The 27,123-nt window shown below is 35.4% G+C and overlaps 1 protein-coding gene across 5 annotated transcripts in view; it reads left to right on the forward strand.

Moving 5' to 3' along the window:
- Positions 1–27,123, forward strand: part of LOC135204142 (EGFR adapter protein-like) — a gene marked incomplete in the record, with an annotated part of 933,128 nt that overhangs the window by 164,236 nt on the left and 741,769 nt on the right. For all 5 annotated transcript variants that reach the window (XM_064234151.1, XM_064234150.1, XM_064234153.1 and 2 more), the window contains 1 exon segment: positions 9,993–10,345. In XM_064234151.1, coding sequence (XP_064090221.1) covers positions 9,993–10,345 — 353 coding nt within the window.

Here is a 27,123-nt window from a genome sequence, read left to right on the forward strand (position 1 = left end):
TGTAGGGGCGCCGAGTCCAGCTGTAATCGAAAGTGATTGCACCTTCATGAGGCTTCTCTGTTGTAGGGATGCCCTTGCTGAGGGTTAGTGGTTTTTTGGTGAAAGGTATCTTTTGTAGAATCACAATGTTAATATTACCGAAATGGTGTAATAGGAAGTTCCTGACGGGTATTGTTGCTTATGATTAATCAGGCGTTATGCCAGCACGGGCTCATGCTCGTAGAGTAGCCAGTAACCTGGCGAACTGAAGGGCGATTGACGGGATTTTAAAAATAAGGGACTAAGCTAAGACTAGCAGTTATATGAAAGGTTTTGAAATGAAGCAAAAACTGCTTATCAATATCCAAGTTTCTCGTATTTTAGTCGCATATGACTTGTTGAACTAATTCCAAATCCCTACATTGAAAAAAAAAAACTATAAATAAACCAAAACCTCACCAGAAACCTCAAGGTTTCTCGTATTGTACATTAATATGACCTGTCGAACTAATTAAAAAATATATTAACTTAAAGAAAATAAAATCACGAACTTTAAATGAGAAAAATAAAACCCCTAAATGCAGTTGCCACATTCATTGAGAAATTAAGACGAAAATGGAATCCTGAACATTCTGTGAAAGGAGTCTGACTGAGTGCTTTCTTCATTCAATTCTCAATCAATGCATTCGGTCGTGAAAGCAGGCTGTGATTGAGGTTGTTTCCCAGTGTTTCTTTCTCTCTCTCATTCTTTCCCTTCCACTGGAACCGTCTTCGAAGTACAGCAGAAACTTCGAATGACTCTCTCTCTCTCTCCTCTCTCCTCTCTCTCTCTCTCTCTCTCTCTCTCTCTCTCTCTTCTCCTATCTGGTGACTTCAACTTTCCTTTCGTAGAATGGAAAGGAAAAACGAATAGGAGATTGTGGTTGTACTTATACATATAAAAAAGAGAGTAATAGTAGTGCAGAAGATAAGAGGCAATTTGAAAAGCTATTCAGATATGCTACTAGAATACAACATTCAACAAATAAATCACCTGCCAACAAGAAAGGAAATACTTTAGACCTAGTATTTGTGAACGAGATGAATTATGTTAAAGAAATAATAGTTTATAATGCGAATATTTCAGACCATAATGTCATAGAATTAACAGTTCATTCCAAAGCAAGTGAAAATAGAGATAAGCAAGAAATGAAAAAGTGGGAAGGATATGGAAAAATACAACTTCTACAGTAAAATATAAAATGGTCAGAAAATTAATGAAGAATTAAACAAAGATTGGGATAACATTTTCGTAAGTGATGACATAATTGGGTAAATACGGAGATATTATATAAAATATTGGAGAAAATAGTGGAAAATATATACCGAAGAAGAAAAGTAAACATCATTCATGCATACAAGAGACAGAAGGATATTGTTCCAGAAAATCAGAAAGTGGAAAAAAGGTCTTGCAAAAGAAAAAAATGCATGGAAAGTTATAGAACTAAAAGTAAGATAGAAAATGCAGAACAAAAGATTATACAATCAAAAGAAAATGAAAACGGGACTTGGAAGAAAAAACCCTATTAAATATCAAGCAAAACCCCAAGCTATTATACTCATTTGTGAAGAAGATGAATAAAAGAAGAATAGAAATAGGCCCTCTGAGAATTGAAGGGAGATTAACGAATGAAAAAAAGGAAATTTGCAACATACTGGCAGCAACGATATAAGAGAGAATTCACCCCTAGAATAGATAATGAAGATAATGATATAGAAGTAAGGGATGAAAATAGTGAATATTTAGCTGACATAGATATTAATGAAGCTGATATTGTGCAGGCTATTAATGAAATTAAAAATGGAGCTGCTGCAGGGAGGGCCTGATGGAATTCCTGCTATTTTGTTAAAGAAAGTAGTTCATTCTATCGCAAAGCCACTTGCAATATTATTAAGACAAAGTGTAGATACAGGCAAGATTTATGATGAGCACAAATTAGCATATATTACCCCTACTTTCAAAAGTGGATCAAGACTAGAGGCAAGTAATTATAGGCCTGTGAGTCTAACATCACATATTATGAAAGTGTATGAAAGGGTAATGAAGAAAATATTATGAAACATTAATAAAAAATAATTTGTTTAATAAAGGACAACATGGTTTCGTACCCGGAAAAAGTACACAAACCCAACTGTTAGTCCACCGTGAGAACATATTCAAAAATATGAAAAGCGGAATGAAACAGATGTGGTTTATTTAGACTTTGCAAAAGCTTTTGATAAAGTAGACCATAATATATTAGCGAAGAAAATTAGAAAACACAATATCGTGGATAAGTGGAAGGAGTGGTTAAAAGAATTTTTACACAACAGAAAACAGATAGTTATGCAAACGACGAGAAATCGGATGAAGTCAAGGTAATATCCGGTGTGCCGCAAGGTACGGTGTTAGCTGCAATACTGTTTGTTATTATGATTGAAGACATAGACAATAATGTGAAGGATTCGGTAGTGAGTAGTTTCGCAGATGACACAAGAATAAGTAGAGAAATTACTTGTGATGAAGATAGGAACGCTCTACAAAGAGACCTTAACAAAGTATATGATTGGGCAGAGGTAAATAGGATGGTATTTAACTCTGATAAATTTGAATCAATAAATTATGGAGACAGAGAAAGAAAGCTATATGCATATAGGGGACCTAATAATGAGACCATCACAAATAAGGAAGCAGTTAAAGACCTTGGTGTGATGATGAATAGGAACATGTTATGCAATGATCAAATAGCAACTCTGTTGGCAAAATGTAAAGCAAAAATGGGAATGTTGTTACGGCACTTCAAACAAGCAAAAGCTGACACATGATTATGCTTTATAAAACATATGTTCGTAGTCCACTTGAATATTGCAATATGATATGGTACCCACACTATCAAAAGGATATTGCACAAATAGAGAGTGTACAAAGGTCCTTTACAGCTAGAATAGAAGAAGTTAAGGACCTAGACTACTGGGAAAGACTACAATTCTTAAAATTATATAGTCTAGAAAGGAGAAGAGAACGCTACATGATAATTCAGGCATGGAAACAGATAGAAGGAATAGCAGAAAATATCATGGAACTAAAATATCAGAAAGAGCAAGCAGAGGTAGATTAATAGTGCCCAAAACTATACCAGGAAAAATAAGGAAAGCACACAGGACATTAATCCACTACGCACCAGCATCGATAACGCAGCGTCTATTCAATGCGTTGCCAGCTCATCTGAGGAATATATCAGGAGTGAGCGTAGATGTGATTTAGAATAAGCTCGACAAATATCTAACCTGCATCCCAGACCATCAAGATTGGAAGATGCAAATATACCGGAAGATGTACTAGCAACTCTCTGGTAGACATTAGAGGTGCCTCACACTGAGGGACCTGGGGTGGGGGCAACCGAACAAGATGTAAGGTCTGTAAGGTCTGTAAGGTCTTGTAGTTTGTTACATCATCTGTTGGTAGTTTTCATCTATTGCTCGCTCTTTTTACCTACGATCTCTCTCTCTCCTCTCTCTCTCTCTCTCTCTCTCTCTCTCTTCATCTCTCTCTCTCTGGTTTCCAATACCTGTACAGGGTATGCATTTACAAATTCCTATCGGTGTGGGCGTCTATACAAGCTGTTTACATGATTCAGAATTTTATTTACGTTTTATGATACAGCATAATTTTCCACCTTAGTCAAAATGAAAAATAAATAAAAATTCAAGCAATTTTGTGTATCAACTTTGGGCGTTAGTTTTATTTTCCCCTTGGGGTAACAAATTTTTAGTAAATTCACCACTTGAAATAACAAGACGTAGCATAATGACGAACTTATCAGTGTACTAAATAATTTTTTATTTTTAGCCCTTGTGTTTTTTTTATGCGTCAACGGCCAATCCATTCACTCTTGCTAATTAAAGTCTGTGTTTGTGTTTACATTCTAAACTGCGTTTAGTTGGGCTGCACTCAAGTTGAGTTCATTAACCCGTCTGAGCATCGGGAAACGGATTTGTTAGCTAGAACTTCGAAGGCGGTTTTGCGGCTTCGTTAGCATACGAGATTTTATGTAGTCGGGAGACCACAATGGCAATGCTGTTGGTCAGGATCTCTCTCTCATCTTTCTCCTCTCTCTCTCTCTCTCTCTCTCTCTCTCTCTCTCTCCCTTATTACAGTTGGCATTTTGTATCTCTTTCCCTCTGTCTGTCTTTATATATATTTATTATATAGATATATTATATATATATAATAATATATATATATATATATATACATACCATACATACCTATAATTATACAATCAAAATACAATACATATATCTATATACCATACCATCACATATATATAGTTTACCGTCGACAACCTCTCTCTCTATCATATATATATATATATATATATATATTTATATATAAAATATCTGTATTTGTTTCTCTCTGTCTGTTTTTATGTATTTGTGTGTGTATGTATGTATATGTATATATATATATATATATATATATATATATATATATATATATATATAATAATATATTACTACAGTCGACAACATCTGCCTACCTTTCGCCTTCTTATCTCTCTCTCTCTCTCTCTCTCTCCTTCCTATTCCTGACAGTGCTCGTCCTCGTTCGTTGAGGAGTTTGTGTTTTGCGCGGTCTCGTATTTGCCCTCATTGAATAGGCTACTGGGAGAAAGGCGGTCTTCGGCGGCGGTCATGCCTTCGATTATTGATTGCTGGTCTTCGGGTGGGTGGGTTTATTTTTCTCTATTTTCTTTATTTTTCTTTGTTTTCTTTCGCGTTTTGTCTTTCCCTCCCCCTTTGTCGGGATGCTGGTATCTGTTAGGGTTTTCCTCTTTCACGGAGGACTTTTGGGAACAGGAGGAGTCATTATCAGGGGAATTCTTTCGTCGATTTTGTGGCCCGGGTGCGTTCCGTTTCTTTTTTTGTGCGTGTGTGCGTGCTTGCGTGTGTCTGTGTTTATACAAGTACAACCCCATAAGAAATGCATGCCTTCATGTCTGAGGCCATCCCTATAATGGGAACATATGACTGAAATGTACTTACAGCATAATCGATAGCAACTCCATCCTCTCACGATGGCTCAGTGGTCAAAAGTCACTCTACACCGTTGTTTCTGAACCAGGCAGCGGTTCGAATCCCACTGGTGTCGAAGCGGTTAACAAGTATAATTCCCCTTCGGTGTGAGTTATTCCCGAGGTATAGTGGGTTGGATAGTAATGATATTCGTGCCTTAATAGGGAAAAGTTAATCCGCTTATTGACTAAAAATTTAAAGTAATTCCAAGTACGTTTTTTATTTATTTATTTCTGTCCAATTACATTACACTTTTCTCTCCTCATGATGCTTCCTAATTAACTCTCTCTCTCTCTCTCTCTCTCTCTCTCTGTACCTGGGCCGCCCGCCGCCCTTTATCTGAAGCGAAAATGCATTGAATTGTACCAGACATCTCTAGAATAAGCTTCATGGTGAGCTGGCCGCCTTTCACTTTTTATCTGGCTTTTGTTCTCCCCTGATGGGGATCAGGAATGTCCCGGATTCAAGAAGACCAAAAGGCCCTTTTTTTAAGACTGAAAAGGCTTTAAAAATGTGGATTTAAGTCTCAAGAAAAGTAAAAAAAAAAAAAAAATCGCGATTTTGATAAAAGATCAAATCCTGATTTTGTCGATAATTGCTTGTTTATTGTCATCATCATCTACCCGGGATTCTTCAATACCATTTTGTAAGAGTGAAAGGGCTTTAAAAATGCGGATGTAAGTGTAAATAAAAATGTTAAAATTATGATTTTGGTAAAATTCGTAATCATAATTTGATCGATAATTGCATGTTTATTGTCATCATTTAGTCGGGTTTCTTAAATGCCATTCTTTTCCTAACGGTGAAAAGTCTTGAAAATGTGTATTTAATTCTAAAGAAAAAAACGATTTTAATAAGTGACCAAATTCTAATTTTATCGATAATTGCTTGAATATTGTCATCATCTACCCGGGATTCTGCCATCTTTTTACGAGTGAAAATGCTTTTTAAAAAAGTGGATTGAAATCCACACAGAGAGAGAGAGAGAGAGAGAGAGAGAGAGAGAGAGAGAGAGAGAGAGAGAGAGAGAGAGAGAGAGAGAATTTTTAATAAAAGTCCTAATCCTAATTTTAATGATATTACGTTTTAAAAACTTAGTGGTCATTATTATCGTTTCCTTCCGTATTTTCAGTAAAATCGACCAGTGAACTAGAATGAATGAATAATATAATAATAATAATAATAATAATAATTCATAAAAATCTCATAATAGCATGAGTCTCTAAGATGATGAAGAAATCATATATACGTATAATCAATAGTTTTCGAGAACATAAATATATATATTTTATTTATTTATTTATTTATTTATTTATTTATTTATTTATTTATATATCACATCCTGATTTGTATTCACCCTCAAATTAACTAACTATTCCTTGGCCCGTAACCCATAATTTCACCAAAATTCATCGAAATCCATTTTTAACAAATAAACAAACGCGTGTGCATGAATGCAGAGCTTGCACGCCCGACCTCGTTGATGGAGGTAATAACCAGTTATCTTAAAGCATCAACCGGAAAGGTGATGGACCGATCGCCGACGGTCTAGAGACCGTCGACCGACCGTAATTCTGTTCACGCGATCGCTTCGCCGCAGTGCAGGGTCAAATACGTCGACCTTGCTCAGGTCAAGATGAAGGTCATCATCACTCGAACGACGGCAGACTTTTATTTGATAAGAACTTCTTTTTTGTGAACATTCCTAGAAGTGTGAATTTCATGACTCGACTGTGGACATAAATTTAGCGTGAATGCGTCCTTGAAGTATGATACCGCAATTGTCTACATTAAGCTAATTTATTGTGGGAATATAAGTTGTCTAAGACTGCACTTATTACATTTCATGAGAAAATTTTAAGACAGGCGACGCTGCTACTACATTTCTTCAGTTCCTTTAATTTTTAAAAAGTAGTTTTACCAGACAATTAATGAACAGAACTCTTTGTCACATATTGGCAAGAAATTTGTTTCTCTTTCGTTTTTAATTGAAATTATTCGGAACTTTCGGTAAACGACAAATTTCAATTCAAGCATTGATGGTCGATCTGATATTTCTTTGCAATTTTGTCAGTATTCTGATGGGGGAAAGTCATGAAGTCATGTGTTCTGGATTCTTTCCTTCTTTGAAAGTTGCATAATTTGCTGTCCCGTAGGGGGTTAGTGCCGTTATGCACCTTATGCGGTGCACTGTAGGCATTATTTAAGTTTTTTTGCAGCGTCCTTTTAACCCTAGCTGCAACACCTTTCACTCCTTTTATTTTCTCCCTTCATAATCTTTTTCTTCCATCTTACTTTCCACCCTCTTCTAACAGTTGATTCATAATGCAAATGTAAGGTTTTCCGCCTGTTACACCTTTCAAACTTTTTCACTGGTAATTTCCCTTTCTGCGCTGAATGACCTCATAGGTCCCAGCGCTTGGCCTTTGGCCTAAATATTATATTCTAATTGTCTGTATTTTGCTGGGTAGACAACATTGCAGAAGCTAAATAGAGCTATAGTGTATTTCTTTGATAGTGATCTAGTGGATAGATGGCTCTCAACAGGCGCATTGAATAGTCCTTCAGACTTTTATAACTGTAATCGCCTCTTCTATCTTTTATTCTTGTAACTTCTGTTCAATTCCAACGTTATTCAAGCCAGATGTTGATTTGCCCCGTTGAGAGATTCAATTCCTTGACGGAAACCACCTGAGTGTCATCGACTGTGTGCTGCTGCCTGGTGTTTGAAAAGCATGCAACATGCAACGTGCAACGTTGCATGCCTCGTCAGTTCACCACAATGCAACAACGCCACTCGATAAAAGAACGAACATCTGGTTTTCATAAATCTCTATAATCTCATCTTCCCAGCTCGATATCCTTGCACGAAGGACTATTCCCGCGCAAGTGAAGCATTTGCACTCTGCATTCTTGCTCTTGCAATCCACCAAACGTTTGCTTTAATCGTCTCGAGCCTTTGGGTGTTCATCATCACTATTCTAGCGTTGGGACTTCGCCTCTACCTTTTGATGACTTGGCTGAAGAACAGGCGCGCATCTCCTTAATTACAGTGAGCATCCTTCGGGTTTTGTGGCGTGAGTGCGTTTGTACGTGTTTTTATTATTTATTTATTTTTTTACTTATTGTATTTATGTTATTTTTTATCTTATTTATTTTTATATTTTCTATTTTATTTATGTTATTTTTTATCTTATTTATTTTTATATTTTCTATTTTATTTATGTTATTTTTTATTTTATTTATTTTTATATTTTCTATTTTATTTATTTTATATTTCTATTTGTATTTATTTTATTTTATTTTCTTATCTGTTTTATCTGTGGTTATGTATTTTATATATTTTTATTATATACTGTTGGCGATGCAGTTTAACAAGTTGAAGTAATAACAATAATAATAATAGATAATGGAGAAAGAAATCCATAGTTAAGTAACAGTAAAAGTTATATTTAAATAGTAAAACTACAAAGAATGCTTGCGAGAATCTGTACAGTTGAAAAAATTCTCGAAAGATGTCTCAACGCTGATTAATAACCATTTAAATTTTACTTCTCTCTCGTTTGTTCAGGCAATTTTAGACCCTCAGGCTTATACTGACCAACATCGCTTGAACCCCCCACACCCGAAGTGATCTTGAATATTCCTTTGCATTTCAACCTCTAGTCGATTTAGATATGACCTTATAGTCACTGCCCTTTTTCATACAGTCTTTTTTTCTGTTCGTAATATATGAATATGTTTGGACTTCATTACTGAGAGGTTTTTATGTGGTCTTTTTCAGAATCTTTCGTCTTTTTCTCAGAAATGCCATTGACTACATAAAAAAAAAAAATCTTTCACTTCTGTACTGTACACTGGTGACTTTAGACTTATCATGCGAATTACCTTAAATAGGATATGCACGAGTGTAGATATGTGTGTATGTATATATATATATATATATATATATATATATATATATATATATATGTGTGTGTGTGTGTGTGTGTGTGTGTATATATATATATATATATATATATGTATATATATATATATATATGTGTGTGTATAAGCGCGTGTGTGTATGCATGTGTTTAAATATATAGATTGATTGCTCAGTTAGGAAATATCGGTCCTGGTTAAAATACATTTCCATATAAATCGTCCACCAAAGTTAAAAACCTACGAAATATGGGGATTTTTTCTGCCCCGTTCTCTCAAAGCGTTTGAAGTTTCATGACGAAAGCCCAGCGTTTCCCTATCTTGATTGCCAATTAGCCACGCCTCTATGGTTGCAATCCCTCCCCCCCCCATCCCCCTTCTCTTTTCATGGCGCCATTCCGCCACACACACACACACCTCACTAAACCCAAATTTTGCATGTTCGGTGGTCAGAGAGACTGCTCGTTCCCTCGTCAGAAGTACTTCAGTATATTAGGTGTTTTGTTACTTTCTTTTAAGACTAATGAAAATTTTTAAATATAATATTAATGTATTTTTTGCTCTACATTAAGTACCTTATTCCTTTCTCTTAAGAGATTGTTCTTAATATAAAATCTTAAGTTATTTTTCAGTAATCGTCAATACATTAGGTATTTTATTTCTTTCTCTTAAGACAAGAGATGGTACTTTAAATAAAATCTTGAGTGATTTTTCAGTAATCTCCTATACATTAGGTATTCTATTCCTTTCTCATAAGGCAAGAGAATTTTTTTAGTAGTCTTAAATTATTTTCAATAAAGTACAGAACATCAGGTATTTTATCCCTTATTCGCAAGGTAAGAGATGATTTTTTTTTTTTTTTTTTTTTTTTTTTTTTTTTTTTTTTTTTTTTTTGTTTTTTTTTTTTTTCCAGTACATTAGGTATTTCATTCCTTCCTCTCAATACAAAAGGTGGTTTTTAAAATTAAAATATTAAATTTCTTCTCTCTTTCCAGGTGTGACCTACGATGACCTACCCGACGGCGCTTGCTTCCGACGCCCACCGCTTAACCCCGGTGATTACCCTCCCACGCCCCTCCCCTCTCCTCTCCCCACGCCCATGCCTTCTCCGTTATCCACTCCCACGCCCACCCCAGGTCCTACGAGGCCCGGCACTCCCGCGCTCGCTCCTACCTACGCGGTAGCGCCGAGTGCCACTTACACTTCGGCGCCGAGTGGCACCTACCAGACGGCGTCCAATGGCACCTACACGACGCCCGTGTCCCTCTCCTCGTCGTCGGGGATCGTGGCAGGACCCTTCATGACTCCTACCATCATCCCTCCGACTTCTGTGGTGGCTATCGTCGAGGTGAGTGTTCGACTCTGCATATTTTATATCGTCTAGTAATTTCCTCGAGTAGTCGACCCTACATTTCATATCATCTTGTAATTTCCGTGAGTATTTGACTCTATATATTTTATATCGTCTTGTAATTGAATCTACAGTTTTTATATCATCTCGTAACTTCCTTGAGTATTCGACTCTAAGTATTTTATATAGTCTTGTAACTGACTCTACGACTCTACAGTTCATATCGTCTTGTAATTTCCTCGAGTATTGGACTACATTTTATATCGTCGTGTAATTTAATTCGACTCTACGTTTTATATTTTGTAATTTCCCCAAGTATTTGACTCTGCATCTTATATCGTCTTGTGATTCCCTTTGATAAGGTAGTATATTCCTCCACTTCAGGAATTCTGTACTGGCATATAGCTTCTTTTTGTGGATGGGTGACCGGAATTTCTCTTTGTAAAGCATGATTTTCGTTTCCCCACAGAAGTTTCGTCATGAAGCAACTGCATAATTTCCATATTTAGCATTCATTTGGTTTGATGAAGCATCGCGTTCTTTTCTCACTTTATACGTAAGTAAAGTGTTAAGTGTAACTTTACACTTTACTTACTTTCTTTTGATTTGGGAGTATATTCTTATCAGTCATGTACGAGGGTTTTGTACGATTTCTGATGATTTCCGTTGATCAAGAAGAAAGGTTTTATAACTTTTTTATACTGACAAGTAAGAATTTTAATAATTGCTTAGATTAAATAAAAAAGGAATTTTGAGCTTTTATTTATTTATTTGTTTGTTTGTTTGTTTGTTTATTTATTTATTTATTTATTTATTTATTTATTTATTTATTTATTTATTTATTTATTTATTTATTTTTACTGCAGTGCACAACTGTAGCCTTCCAGTCTGTGAAATCTATTTTCTGCCTTGGAAACTATGGCATTTAGGCTTGGACCGTCTAATAGCGGGTCGTTTTCGTACTTTTCAGATTAAAAATAAAATGAAACTCATGAAATACAGTCCTGGCTCTCAAAGCTTTGTTATGTAGAACACAGTATAAAACACGGGAGTTACTGTTATGTACATATTTTCATATTTCCTTTGCTATTTAGGTTGCTTATTACTTTTGCCCTAGTAAGGACGACCGAACGAGCTTGTATGCTATTCATCTCTCTCTCTCTCTCTCTCTCTCTCTCTCTCTCTCTCTCTCTCTCTCTCTCTATGCAAATACATCTCTCACCTCCATGCTATACATTTAGCTCTTGTAATTTACACTAAATAATCTCTCTCTCTCTCTCTCTCTCTCTCTCTCTCTCTCTCTCTCTCTCTCTTGACTAATACGTCTCTCACTGTCGAATTATCTTATAACTTAAACACACTGATATATACTATATACTTCTCTTTCTCTCTCACTCTTTCCAATTATTCTCCAAATCTGTATTTCCTATTCTTCTCGTAACGCACCTGGACTCTCTCTCTCTCTCTCTCTCTCTCTCTCTCTCTCTCTCTCTCTCTCTCTCTCTCTCTCTTTATATATATATATATATATATATATATATATATATATATATATATATATATATATACATACATACACATATATATTGTATATATGTATATTATATATATATTTACATATACACACAAATACGTTTCACTATCGTGTTATACATTTAACTTTTGTAACACATTAAATATCTCTCTCTCTCTCTCTCTCTCTCTCTCTCTCTCTCTCTCTCTCTCTCTCTCTCTCTCTCTCGTGCTCTTGCTCAGCGGGAAACTTATGTCTCCCATTTCCATTTCTGTTTCGTCACTCACACCGTGAAAGTGTCGTGAACGTCGACCAGGTAGATTTAGGAGAAGAAGCCAGCGCGGCATCGGGTTGGCTGAGAGGCTCCATAGCGCCTTCCTGGAGGCGAAGTCGACTCGCGGTCGACGTCGATTCTTGTCACTGGACGGGATATTTACGCCGTTTTGGCAACGGCGGAGACAGACGGCTTTGGGCGGTTCACTCGCCGCTGGTTTCTCGTAAAGGAAACAAATTCAAATGAAAGGATTTTTGTAGGTGCTGTTATTTTATGTTCTGTGCGGGTTGGGCGGGTTAAGTTTTGGGGGGGTTTTGGGGGGAATGATTCCCGAATTTATTCTTTTGTTTTTATGAACACATACAAATGAAAGAATTTTTGTAGGTGTTATTATTTATGTTCGTGCGTTGTTGGGGGTAAACATTTTTTGGAATAATTCCAGAATTTATTCTTGTTTTTATGAACAAATTCAAATGAAAGTATTTTTGTAAGTGCTGTTATTTATGTTCGTGCTTTGTTGGGGGTAATATTTTTGGGGAATGATTCCCGAATTTATTCTTTTGTTTTTATGAAATTGAAGTTTTTTTTTTTTTCTTATCATTTACATTTATTTATTGATGAAGGCAATCCTCGAGCGAATATCGATTATTGCTTCTATTTCCATGGTTGTGTATTGCTTTGATTTCATTTGGCAGTTTTCTCTCCACTGAATTCTCCAAATCAAAATAAAGGCATTTTTGTTGTCTTTCCTATTGTTTACGTTTATGTATAATGTCGGAGGTAGTCTTGGAATGAGGTTCACTCACTCTCTTGTTTTCATGATTGTGTTTTGCTTTTATTTCACAAGCAGTTTTCTCTGCGCTGCGAAATGAAAGCATTTTTGTTTTTCTACTGTTTATGTTTACTACGTATTGTAAATGTATTCTTGGAATAAGACTCCACTTCGCTCTTTCATTGTCACGGTTTAGTTTTGCTTTTATTCCATCGATATAGTTTTTAAGGTAAAACTTTGGTTTCCTTGGTTTGTTTTGCTTTTATTTATTTTGGAATGAGTCATGGGATTCATTGAGTAATTTTTTATTCTCCATCTTCCTAATGTTGTTTCTTTTGTTAATCGTAGTTGTTTTCGGTTTTGATTCAACAAACAAATTCACGAAGGAGTCGCGAAATTCATTTGAATTCAATGAAGTCATTTTTCATCTGTTTTCAGCGGAAGAAGACATTTTAATTCTTTGAAGAATTTAAGTAACTTATTCATTTAGAAAATATATAGTTTTTATATTATCGTGTTTTTTATTGTTAGTGAGGTCAGAAGATAATTGATATCAAAACTTGAACAAAAATGATTATGTCGTAATAATAGCTTTAACAGAAATGAAAACACTAAAGCATGCATAAAAAGAAATAGAAAGAGAGAGAGAGAGAGAGAGAGAGAGAGAGAGGACGTGAAATTCCTACCTGCAATGTAAGATAGAGCCCTTATGCGTCGGTTGTAAATTGGTTTCGTTCAGACTTTTAAAACAGATTTTTTTTTTTCTGCTTTTGCATGGAAGAAAGTAGACCATATTTTACTGACTAAAGATTCCGGGGGAAAATCACGTTTTCTCCATAAACTGAGACTGTCGTCGAAAATATGCATCGTGAATGGTAGTAACGTTCGCTTTTTCTTCCTCTCTCTCTCTCTCTCTCTCTCTCTCTCTCTCTCTCTCTCTCTCTCTCTCTCTCTCTAATTAGAAACAGATAATTTCTATCGCATTTTGATTTCAACAGGCGAATTCTAGACATTGAGTTAATTTACCTATTCATCTGCTCTTACCTAGGAAAATATTCAGGGTTTCATTAAGGTATATATATATATATATATATATATATATATATATATATATATTAATGGAATTAGCTTATAGCTTTACTTCAGAATAAGCTCTTCTAACTTTCATTTCGCTTTCACAAGATTAACAAACGTTACTATATATATAGTATATGTTTTGGGAGGATGATTGCATATCAGTATTAAATCACTCCTCAGACTTAATTTGATAAGGAAAAAATTATTTGGGGGAGGGGGAGGGATTGTGACGCTAATGCAAACTTTATGCAAACTAGTTTCTTTAATCATTTAAAAAAATCCACTAGAGATTAGGAGAGCAACGCTGAGATGGACCCGACATTTATTATCCTTTAACCTGTTTATAACTTTTTGCTTTGTAAACTGCATGTCATGGTTCCTCGCCTCTCGGTGTGACGAAAATACGCCATCTCCGATGGTAATTAGACAGTCTCGCTGACATGGCAAAGTGGAGAAACTTCTCTCTCTCTCTCTCTCTCTCTCTCTCTCTCTCTCTCTCTCTCTCTCTCTCTCTCGTTTATTCTTTCCTTTCTCGCTCTTTGATCAGTGCCCCTCTCTCTCTCTCTCTCTCTCTCTCTCTCTCTCTCTCAGAGTAGGTTTCCTCCAAAAAATTATTCAAGGGCAGAACAAAAAAAAAAAGAAAAAATAATCAGTTTCAATGGAATAAATAGCTTTCAGTTTCATTTCAAACTGGTTCTTTTCTGTCCCACATTGTGTTCTTATGTTTTAAAGTGTCCATGCACTGTTACGCCACTTTCGACTTTTTCCTTGTTGCCTTATTCCACCTCTTTAAAACTGGTTAGATTATACTGGACCTTTTTTTTTTTTTTTTGTCACCTTATAGTTTTTCAGATAAATCGGAAAATCATTACGACAGTCAGTAGCGTGTTCTGCTGTCGCGGAATGCCAAACGTTTTTGGATACTGGGTAAAACATTTTCGTTTTTAGAAAAAGAATAATGTTTTGAGCGTTTTTCGCTCCGTGCATTTGGATATACTTGTGTATTTAGAGCGTCCATTTGTGTGCGCGTGTGTGTGACTTATGTATTCTCTTTCTGCAAAGTACAAAAATATTTAAAAGACTGTAGACTGGCCTCTGATGATTGTAACTACCATTTAGGCGACATTGGCATGTGACAATTTTCCATCACTGACAAAACAAATCTTCGGAAACATAAACGATAAATTTGCTAAGCGTCTCGTCATATTTAAAAAAAATCCAATTGAATTTCCCTTCCCCCTTCCCAATTAATGAGATTATTTTAATAGCTTTTAAGCTACCGGGAAGAACATAGCCAAAGATGCTTAATCTGGAAGAACTGTAGGAATTAGCTCTGCTTTGTCTTGATGGTTAGTTAAGTGCCTCATTATCAGCCGATGAGGGCTGGATATCAGACATGGTAGGCCTATGAAGGGTTTCTCTGCGATTCATGAATTTGTTGCTGCGTTATTTTTTATGTTAGGTTCCTAGATTGTAGAGCTTCTTCCAGTAAGTCTCTAAAGAGAATTAAAGTGCTTTTAATTTCCTTTTGTAATGGGTGCTCGTTTTTATCCTGCCCTGAGATCTATAATCAAATAAAAAATTGAAACTTTGATAATGCATGTTGCATTCTCTTGAAACCTTTCATCAGAGAACGCCCTTCGTAGGCAGATTTTTGTTTTAATAAAATTTGGAACTGCTGTTCATATGAGTTACCTGAATACCATTACTTTGGAGGTGTGTGCGTTTTTCTGAAATGGTGAAAATCATAAATTTCTTTTAAAAAGTATTTTTTTAAAGTATAGCCAAGTAAAATGATTTTGGAATACTCGTCTTAGTAGATAAGTGGATGAGGTTTGAAACTTGTCTTTTAAAGTTGCTTAAATCATTCATCCTAATATATAATATTAAAACGATAAAATGAATAAGATGACCTTTAAAATGTCATGCTATTTAAAGTACAGGAATAACTGGACTCTGAATCTTATTGTTGTTAAAAATAGCAGAATGAAATTATTTTTCACTACAGAAGAATTTCAGGGAGGAGCGAGAAGAGGTCGAGAAGGAAAAGGGCGAGGGCACAGAGAGAGAGAGAGAGAGAGAGAGAGAGAGAGAGAGAGAGAGAGAGGGATGGTAGTGGGTAGGGGATAAGGAGAGAGAGAGAGAAGGCATAGGTAGAGAGATGGGGATTGCGAGAAGAGAGAGAGAGAGAGAGAGAGAGAGAGAGAGAGAGAGGGTGAGGTGAGGCGAGGCAGAGTGAGTGCAGGTCGGCAGGGTCGGGAGGGGTGTAGTAATATCGTGACCCGCAAGCCCTTTAAAACTGGTTACCTCAATTTACACTCGCAAGTAGTGATCTCCAAGAGGTGGACTGCGGTCAGTGGGGAGTTTAGTGACACTTTATTTCTGTACACTTATATTTGCGTTTTGATTACCAACCCCAAGTGTGTGCGATTATTAAATTAAATGCTTCATCACGCCATCCTTTCTCTCTCTCTCTCTCTCTTTTTTAGTTCTCATATGTGTTTGATGTTTTACTACTATAGAATTTCTAAATGTTGCTTTTCAGTTACATTCCCAGTGTTATCGTGTTATCACAACTCAGCTATTTGTTTGTAATAAAGATATATATATATATATATATATATATATATATATATATCTATATATATATATATTCACAGAAATTGCAGAATATTTTATTGATCTCTAATTCTAGACTTGAATTTGTCTCTTGGTATTTTTTATTTTTCTCTTCGAGGTTTGGGCCATTAAAATGCATGAAGGAACTTACAATCTGGCGAAAAATTTTGCCGTCAAAGAAACCCCTTTATAGTTATTGGGACAACATGGTGCGATCAGTAAACACAGTGCAAGAAGCCTAACTGGTTGTGAATAAGACATGGGGACCAAAGGTAAGTTGCCAGAGTCTTACTATAAAATCTCATCATTCACGATTTTTTTTTTCCATCAGAGAAATTTCTGAACCTAGTGACCCCGTTTGATACTATCACCTTGATAAATGACCTGAGTGTATAATTACAGGTTCGCAACCTGCACCCGTTCATAGCTAGATCGAATTGGTCTTATGCCAGCATACGTAGAGCACCGCTCTTGATGAACCTTGTACAGATCACTGTAAGGAGTGAAGTAGTGGGTATTTTAAACCTAAAGCCACGGGGATTTTAATTCAGCTGATGGTAGTACACAAGTATGGTAAAGAATTTTAAAAGAGAGGCTCTTTGTTATGGCAAGGATGTCATCGTATTAGAGTTCCTCTCTGTGGACTTGTTGTATGCTTGCGTCCTTGCATTTTCGGTTTTTGTATGTAGCTCGATTGATTTCCTATAAGGAGCATTGCAAATACATAAAGACCTTTATTGCACGAAAGATTTGTATTTTCAGTATTGGTACAGTTTTTTTTTTTATTTCAGATTGTGTGGAGTATCGAAATTACGTAAAGCAGGATATTACACAAAGAATGATTATTTATTATAAAAAATAGTACTGTATCCACAAGCAATTAACTTCTAAAAACAGATATTACGAACTCGGGAACACGCAGTGAGATAAGTATTGCAGAACTGAAGCTGTAAACGGGCCAGAAATTATAAGTTAGCTATACTTCATACGTGTTTCATGTGAGCAGCGTAATAAACTGCTGTAAGAAATACAGCAGTTTATTGCGCAAAAAAAGGATATTGCTGTTTCCGCAAGTAATTAGGATTAAACATAGAAATTACAGACTCTGGGATACAAAATGAGATCAGAATTTAAAGACTAAGGTTGCAAAAGGTCCAAAAATTATAAGTTAGCGTTACTTAAAACTTATGAGTATGCCTAGCTTTGCAGACTTTGAATAAGCTCTAATCTAGTTCCTGGAAAATGAAGTTAGTCCCTTAGTTAAACAGTAAGTATTCAGCATCACACACACACAGACACACACTCACACACTCACACACACACACACACATATATATATATATATATATATATATATATATATATATATATATATATATATATATATAATATATATATGTATTTATATATTGATGTATATATGTGTGTATATATATATATATGCAGCAACCAATTGTTTGTTTTAGCAGAGTTGATTTTATATTAGTAATATCAAAAGTAATAGGATTTATCCCGTTTTGTTGTCATTAATGTTTATTGTGCAGTATCGACAAGCTGCACATAAGATTATGATAGAAATAATATTCCTTTTAATTTTTTCACATTTCTGGCCACAGTTTTATAGAGAGAGAGAGAGAGAGAGAGAGAGAGAGAGATTGAGAGAGAGAGAGAGAGAGAGAGAGAGAGTTGCTGCTACTCGTACTATCTGTACTGGAAGATGGTGATGAGTCACACGATTGAGGTTCCAGACGAAGCCCTGGAACGTATCATATTTTAACGAGATGGACCACAAAGATCACGTGATATGAACTGGTTCAGCTACTGGGTATTTTAAAAGTCGGAGGACATTTCATAAGAAGTTTCTGAGACTGAATTCTGTCTTTTCATGCTTCTCTTTTAAATATCCTATCTTTCAAGACCCCGTAAGGGGGTGGGGGTTCGGGGGGGAGGGGCGTTGCCATCAGTGCACATCGCATGGTATAATTAGGCATTACTTAAGGTTCTTTGCAGCGGCTCTTCGACTTCTAGCTGCAGCTACTTTGAGTCCTTTTTCTGTACCTCCGTTCGTATTCTCTTTCTTCCATCTGATTTTCCACCTTCTCTAACAATTGATTCAACTTGCAACTGCAAGGTTTTCCTCCTGTTGCACCTTACTCTCAAATTCCCTTGCAGCGCTGAATGACTTCATAGGCCCCAGCGCTTGGCTTTAGAATTAAAATTAAATTCTATATTTCAGTTCCACCCTTCAAGCGGAGGGTCAGTAGGTTACATTCGGCTTCAAATTCTTTTCCATGTTCCTTTATTGTCTCACCGGTCTTCAGCAACAGATGAATAAATGGAAACTGATCTTGTTTCTTGTATTACTTGCTTCTGGAGGTGTTATGTAAACCGAGACTATTCCCTCAGACTGCTGCCGGTTCGTTCTCCGCATTGGATATGCACCTTGCATGAACGCTTATTGCAATTATTATGCTATGACGGCGGACTGCTAATCACCGCAGGTGGCCAGAGTGAGTTTAAAACTATAGGTCTTGGATTTTCCTCCTTTCTCTCACCTGTATAGATGATACTTCTCCTCTATGACTTCCACCCCATGGCTCAAGAGCGGAGGGGGAAGGGGTGGCTGTTGTGCCATCAGTACGCCTCGCGCGGTGCACTGTAGTCATTACTTAAGGTACGTTGCAGCGTCCCTTCGACCCCTAGTTGCAATCCTTTCATTCCTTTCAATGTACCTCCATTCATATTCTCTCTTTATCGTCTTACTTTCCATCTAACAATTGTTTCATAGTGCAACTGTTTTGAGGTATTCCTCCTGTTACACTTTAAAACCTCCTTTACACTCAATTTCCATTTCAGCGCCGGATGACCTCAGAGGTCCCAGCGATTGGGGTTTGATCTAAATTGTATATTCTAGTTTTAGTTACCGTAAGATATCCAGGACAGTTGCTATTTAGGCCATTTCACTTATGTTCCTTTTGTATTTCTTTACTTCTTTTTTTTGGTGTGTGGCGGGGGGAGAACTGCTCCGTCGTCCCCATAAAAATACATATTCATCGTAAATAATTCAGATTGCAAAATAAAACCAACTATGTTCTTGTGTGCGATATAACAAGTAGAGAGAATTTAACAAGTTCTCAGAAATTCCAGGTTTCATTGTTAACTTTATCTTATTACACAGCAAGAACATAGTCGAGAATTTTATTCACGTTTGTGTGAAACTTGTTCTCAGTTGCAATAATTGTAATTATAACAGTCAGCCCCTTTCAGCACTATAATACCCTTCTGGAGCGAAGGTCTGACCTTGAAAGCTGCTGGAAGCCACTGAGGTTATTTTTACCATTACAACGGTTGTGTCTGCCGGCGCGTGTTGTTGTTGTTGTTGGCGCTTGCTCATTCATTCCCGATCTGCGTTCAACGTGACTTGTGATTTAATTATGTCATTAGATTCATTAAATCCCTCTTGAGGTGGCTGGCCATTGTCTAGTGGCTGTGTTTGGCATATACTCGTGCTCTTATAAAGAACCTGAAGTACATATTAAAACCACCTGAGTCATCGATAAAAGTCAGAACCTTCGTCGTAATAAAAAATAACCTTAATCTCAACGGCGCCGGTTGTAATAAACTTGTGCACTTGTATAGAAGACGATGAATCGCATATTATAAACCGCCTAAAAAGTTAAGTATACCTTAGCTTTACCAGACCGCTGAGCTAATTAACAGCTCTCCTAGGGCTGGCCTTCCTAAATCATCGATAAAGTCACAACCTTTGTTATGATAAAAAATACCCTCAGTGGTTTTCAGTAGCTTTCAAGGTCAAGACTTAGGTCCAGAATGACATTGTAGCGCTGACGGGACTTAGTATTAACCCTGCACATTAATGTTTTTAACACTACTGTGGCTTTTAATTCACGATATTATATCCTCGCTACAGGGGTTCCTTGGTTCATTGCAGTTATTGCAAAACACTTCACAAAAGCGTGAGCAGTTAGCGGAGGAATAAGACCAATAACTACCTGGAATATCTGAGAACCTGTTAAACTCTCTTTTTGCTTCGGTCCATCTCGTTAAAATTTCACATCTCGTGTAAATAAGATAGTTTCCCCAAATCCCCCCCTCCTTCCTCCCCTCTCCCTCCTGTCCCATTCCTCATAACACATGTGAAATGGCGAGATCAGATATTTATGCATATAACATAGGCTTAGTTAATGACCACTTTTTAACGAAGTTATGGTACCCCTTACAGTAATTACCACATCCTCAGGGGTTAATGACGGGTTGCTTATTAAGATGGTAAAAAGCTTATGCTCGTATAACGAGGAAAGGATGAGTTGCCTAATAGTTCAATTGTTAGATATCTTTGCATGAATACAGTTCGTTATAATTACACCCCATTGAGGATGCACTTACGAAAACTACATATAGTTGTCATTTGTGAAGCAGTCAGGTCTGCTCTTAAAGAAGTGTGGGATTAAGGATTAAAGTAAGGGGATTAGTTATGTTGTGGGGATTTGTGTTGAGGGCATCATTGCTAATGCCATAACATATAACTTGAGGTAAAATACATTCTCGACTCTTAAGTAAAGTCATGTGAGGTATATTAGAAAGAAATTGTATTAACATAAAAATTTATTTCTTTCATAAATTGCATGTTCAGTTATGGACACAAGTTTGTTAAACTTAAAGTTGCTTAGCGTTCTCTTCAGAAAAAAAAAGTTTTTAACTTACAAGAAATACATAGGTCACATCTCGGAAATAAACTGAATAGACACTGAACGGTCTTTATGGGGGCAAAACATATAAAAGAAGTATTTAAACTCCATTCTCATACAAAACAATGGTACATAAAAATGAAAGTAGTTGAACTCGTCCCCATAATTACAATATATTTTAAAACTACGCTATTGCCGCCAGAGTTCATGATTATAAACTCAAAAGTAAAGACGTTAAGGTAACTGTGAGTCGAAATGTTGGTTGGAATTCTACTACCTGGCAAGGTAGGGTCAAGTGGGGGTGGTCTGGTCTCCTCCTCACCTGGCCTAATTTAGGTCATTAGAATGGAAAAACTGTGCATCTCTAACGACTGCTGTAATGATGGCTGGGGTTCCCAGCTCTTAACCTTGTAATTAAGACTGGGATAAGTTCTTTGTTTGTGTAATTATAAACATCGCACGTATACTGTTATATATATATATATATATATATATATATATATATATATATATATATATATATATATACACGCACACAAGCATGTATCTGAGTACATGCCCTTACCCTTCACACACACACACACACACACGTTGACAGTCAGGTTAGGGGAGACCAGGGAGACGAAGCATATAATACGCTTTAGTTGTCAATTACGTCGACCGTAAAGAGAAGCTCGCGCTTAACGGATGGCCCCTAAACCAATGGGCAATAGTTTACGAGTATCCTAAAAGAGATTTGCCGCGGAAGTGAAGATGGGCCCCGGGGCCAACAGAGGTTCCTAAGACCGGTTTCCTTATAAGGCAGCAACAGGTGAGTGAAGGGTGAACAAACGTAGCGTACTCAGGTGAGGCCGACATGAGCAAGGGCGTGGGTAAACGGCAGAGAGATAGAGAGAGAAGAGAGAGAGCCGAGAGAGAGAGAGAGAGAGAGAGAGCGGAAACTGACTTTTCAGTTACGATGACTTTTAAAAGGAGGGGGAGAGGTCATTGTATGTACGTATGTATGTGTGTGTATAATATATATATATATATATATATATATATATATATTATATATATATATATATATATATATATTACGTTTTTATATATTTTATATTATATATATATATATTATATATATGTGTGTGTGTGTGTGTGTGTGTGTGTATTGTGTGTGTGTGTGTGTATGTGTGTGAGCGAGATAGATATCAAGCCGAACAGCGTTCAGTTGAAATAAACATATAACTAACGGAGCCACGAAACGTTTGTAACCAGCAGACGAAAAGAGAGAAGCAGATCAGCGACGACAACCTTAATAACCAGGTGATCGAACGTTAATTGCAAGAAATATGGTGGACGGAATAAATCCGATTATTTTTATTACAGGTGTGTGTGTGTGTGTGCATGCGTGCGTGCGTAGGAGTAAGAGAAGCCGAAGATGGGAAGAGAGAGAGAGAGAGAGGTACAGGTAGAAGGAGAGGAGGAGAAGGATGGGTAGGAGGAGGAGGAGTGCAACCAAGGTCATTCATTGACCTTTCTGGTTGCGGACTCGCTGCTCATTTGCATAGCGAGACTGGCTGTGCATTTCTTTGTGCATGCTAAGCGTGTTTGTTTGTTTGTTTGTCGTTTTAACTGCTACGTTTTTTCCTCCTTGATTTTGTCGTTCCATTATGTTTCGTGAAGGGTTTAATCTCCATATAGCTGTGAAGATTATTCTTAAACTGACTGATGTCTGGGAACTACAGTCAGACCAGCCTTTTTTCTTTTTAAGTCTATGTTTTACCGACTGCATTCCCTAGATGTTCGTCTTCTGATTTACATGCATATAATGTAGGCAGTTTATGATTTCTTTACAAATGAGCACGTATTTAAATAGACACAGATGCGCGTGCGCGCATAATACTCACATACATGCGTGCATATATTATATTATAATATTATATATATATATATATATATATATACAACATAATTAAATTCGTGCGTGTACGTGTATTTATGTATAACATTTTTACTATAGAAATGTATTCTAGATTCACTTTATGATTTGCTACGGAACAGTTCTCGTAATCTTCATAACACGACAAATCGGTTTTGATCCAATCTTAAATTTTTCAGAAGAGTTTATTTTTTTTAATCTTTTATTGTTTTCCTTTTTATACGTTGAGCGCTAAATTGGTATAATTGGTTTCCTCAGGAAGTAGACTTCGTCTGAGGAGCTGCTGTTAGAGGTCATTAACCCCGAATGCTTTTAGTGGGATTGATTTAATGTCTTGCCAGTTGTGTTGTTTGTATTTTGAAAGTTTTTGTTTATTTCGGTTTCTTGTAGAAGGGAAAGTATTCTTCAAATATACAATGTAAGTCTGTGTGTATGCATAAATATAAGTATGTATATATATATATATATATATATATATATATATATATATATATATATATATGAATAACTTGATCACGAAGTATATAAAACGTTATGCTATGTATAAATAAAAGGTTTTTTGCCACGAAGGAAAAATGAAAAAGCAAGATAGCCAAGCACTTTCGGTCTAGTGCGACTCTTTACTCAGGCAAAACTGAGTAAAGGGTCGCACTAGACCGAAAGTGCTTGGCTATCTCGCTTTTCATTTTTCCTTCGTGGCAAAAACCTATATATATATTATATATATCATATATATATATATATATATATATATATATGTGTGTGTGTGTGTGTGTGTGTGTGTGTGCGTGTGCGTGTGCGTGTGCGTGTGTGTGTATGTATGTATGTATGTAGTAAATGTATGTAGTAACATCTGTACACGCATGGATATATATATTATTATATTATAGATATTCTATATATATGTGTGTGTGTGTGTGTGTGTGTGTGTGTGTGTATGTATTTAATTATTTAGGGTGAAAGAGAATCGTTGATTTATACGGTCCATTACAACTTCTCTCTTCAAGCAGTGCGTATACATTACGAAGTTAAAAATATAGATAGGGAATGGAATAAAGAAAACAACTTTAGCTTTATAAACGAAGAAAGCTTCTCTTATGTAAATTAGGAGCTTCATTAATCAAATATCTTCTCTGAATTGTTGGTAAACGACTTTATGGTTATGATAGAACATCAATTTCAAACTATCATTGACATTTGACATTTTTTTCTTTTTTTCAACATCATTAATAAAGTTATGATGGAACATCCATTTAAGCTCATTATCATTGACACAATAATTTTTTAAACTTACGTTCCACCTTATAAATATTATCATCGACAGCATTTTTAAAAACTTACTTCCCACTTTATAAGTATTATCATTGACAATATTTTTAAAACTTACGTTCCACTTTATAAGTATTATAATTGACAAAACTTTTTTTTTATCAAAAGTTACGTTCCACTTTGTAAAACTCACGTTCCACTTTATAAGTATTATCATTGACAACATTTTTTTTAAACTTACGTTCCACTTTATAAGTATTATCATTGACAAATTTTTTAGCAAGTTACGTTCAACTTTATAAGTATTACCATTGACAACATTTTTGTTAAAATTACGTTCCACTTTATAAGTATTATCAGTAACACAACATTTTCTACAAACTTCCGTCCTACATTGTAAGTAAAATAATCGTATATTCAAGTCATCATTAGTTAATTTTTAATGAAAAAAAAATCCCGTTATTAAGTCAAACTTGGAAACTTAATTAAGAGGAAGCAATGTGGATTCACTTAAGCAAACACTGAATAATGTAAGGCAGCAGCGTGCCACGCTGCTACCCCGACCTTGGGTACACGATGTGTACCACAAGTACCGTAATAAGAGTCTTTTCAGGCATTTGGTGCGTCTGCTAAACATTTTCCAGAAGCGTTTTCTCGCTCGTAATAAGTTAACCAATGTTTTTCTTTTCTTTCTTTTTTTTTTAAGTGGAGCACAAGCTGGGGATTCTTAAAGGTGCTATTAATTTGAATCAAGATTCCTCTTGCCTCTTACCTCTTTACTCTTTACTTAATGCTGTTGGTTGATGAGTGAAAAGAGACAACTTCAAAAAAGTAACTTAATGATTATGAAGGTTATAATGCCGGTTATTCTTATATTGCGTGTAGACAAAAGCAGTGGTACAGCGCTTTGCTCATGTTTGCTGTCTATTTGTATTATATATTATATTACATTATATTATGTATGTGTGTATTTGTTTGTGCATGTATCAACATTTTCTTATTTCCTTACTCGTATTATATAGTTTATGTGGATTACTGTATTTATCATAAGCATATATGTATTTAGTTACTACATATATATTTTAAGTGTGCTTATTTCATGGTGATTAAATAATAATAATAATAATAATAATAATAATAATAATAATAATAATAATAATAATAATAATAATAATAATAGCATGCAATAAAAAGAGGTGAAACCATCTGAAACCTATTTTATTACGCAAAGAATAACAGCTTAATATCAGAGGGATATATTGGGATTAATATATTGATTGTGGGATTAAATCTAAAGCTGTTATTCACGTGTAACATTTATTTCCCAATCTCTGCATTGAATTCCAAAAAAAAAAAATCACGATTGGCTTCGAATCAACAGATGATAAGATTGAATCATTTCCATAAATTCGTTTCTTTTAAGAGGAGAGGTTCTTGTTTATTTTACGGATAAGCTGATTGAACTTTTTTTATTTTTTATATTTGATTTCCTTCAAGCTTGGGCTACTTAAGAACGTTAGGTTGCTTGTTGTTGTCAGTTCATACGTAAATTTCATTTTCCAAAATGTCACTGATAATCGTCTTGTAGAATTTCAGTAGGATAATTCTCACTTTACAATCGATCACTGATAAATCAGCTTGTAGAATTTTAGTATGATAATTTTCATTTTGCAGATCAATGATATTCCTCTTGTGGAATTTTAGTATGATAATTTTCATTTTGCGAAAGATCACTGATAATCATCATGTAGAATTTTAGCATGGTAATTTTCATTCTGTAGACGATCACAAATAGTCGTTTTGTAGAATTTTAGGAATGTTTCATTTATGTTTTTAATTTCCCACAAAGCTCATATGAGAGAGAGAGAGAGAGAGAGAGAGAGAGAGAGAGAGAGAGAGAGAGAGCATGAAATTAATTAAGCGAACAGAAAAGGCTCTTCAGAAAGTGTTATAGGAAGCTTAACTTCATTCAAATGCGTAATGATTTCGTAGCAAAACAGTAGCTGAAGTCAATACCGTGTTTTACAATCGAACGCACGATCCCTCACACATCAGCTTATAATGGAATGGCTTTATTTTCTCTTCTCTTTATTAATTCCCCGGGGATATTTGAATCTTTTGAAAACAAGTGATTTTGTAATCTTTATCATATAAAAATATGATTGTCTGCAAAGTGCAGTTTTGAGCAATAGCTTGTATACGCAAAATGCAGTGCAATATGGTGTGTTAAGTCCATAGGTTAAATGATCTCAATGTGAACCCTTGTACGCTATAAAATTAATAAGCAAAAATACTTTCAGTAACCCCCAGACAAATAAAACAGTTTATACCTTATCCATTATTTATTTCTTTTGTTACCATCTATATAATTCCACAAGTACTTAAAGAATTTTACATCTCATCTAATATTTTTTTTTTTTTCATCTACGCAATACCAAAAACGCTGTAAAAAAAGTTGTATACCTCATCCAGTATTTATTTCTCTTGTTAATTCCCATCTATATAACTTCCAAAAACTTTAAAAAGTTCCACATATTATCTAGTATTTATTTCTTTTGTTAATTGCATCTATATAATTCCAAGGGAAATTTAACTTAACTACTGTAAAGGATAGAAAAAAA

Source organism: Macrobrachium nipponense, chromosome 44 (genome assembly GCF_015104395.2).
Source record: "Macrobrachium nipponense isolate FS-2020 chromosome 44, ASM1510439v2, whole genome shotgun sequence".
Taxonomy (NCBI): domain Eukaryota; kingdom Metazoa; phylum Arthropoda; class Malacostraca; order Decapoda; family Palaemonidae; genus Macrobrachium; species Macrobrachium nipponense.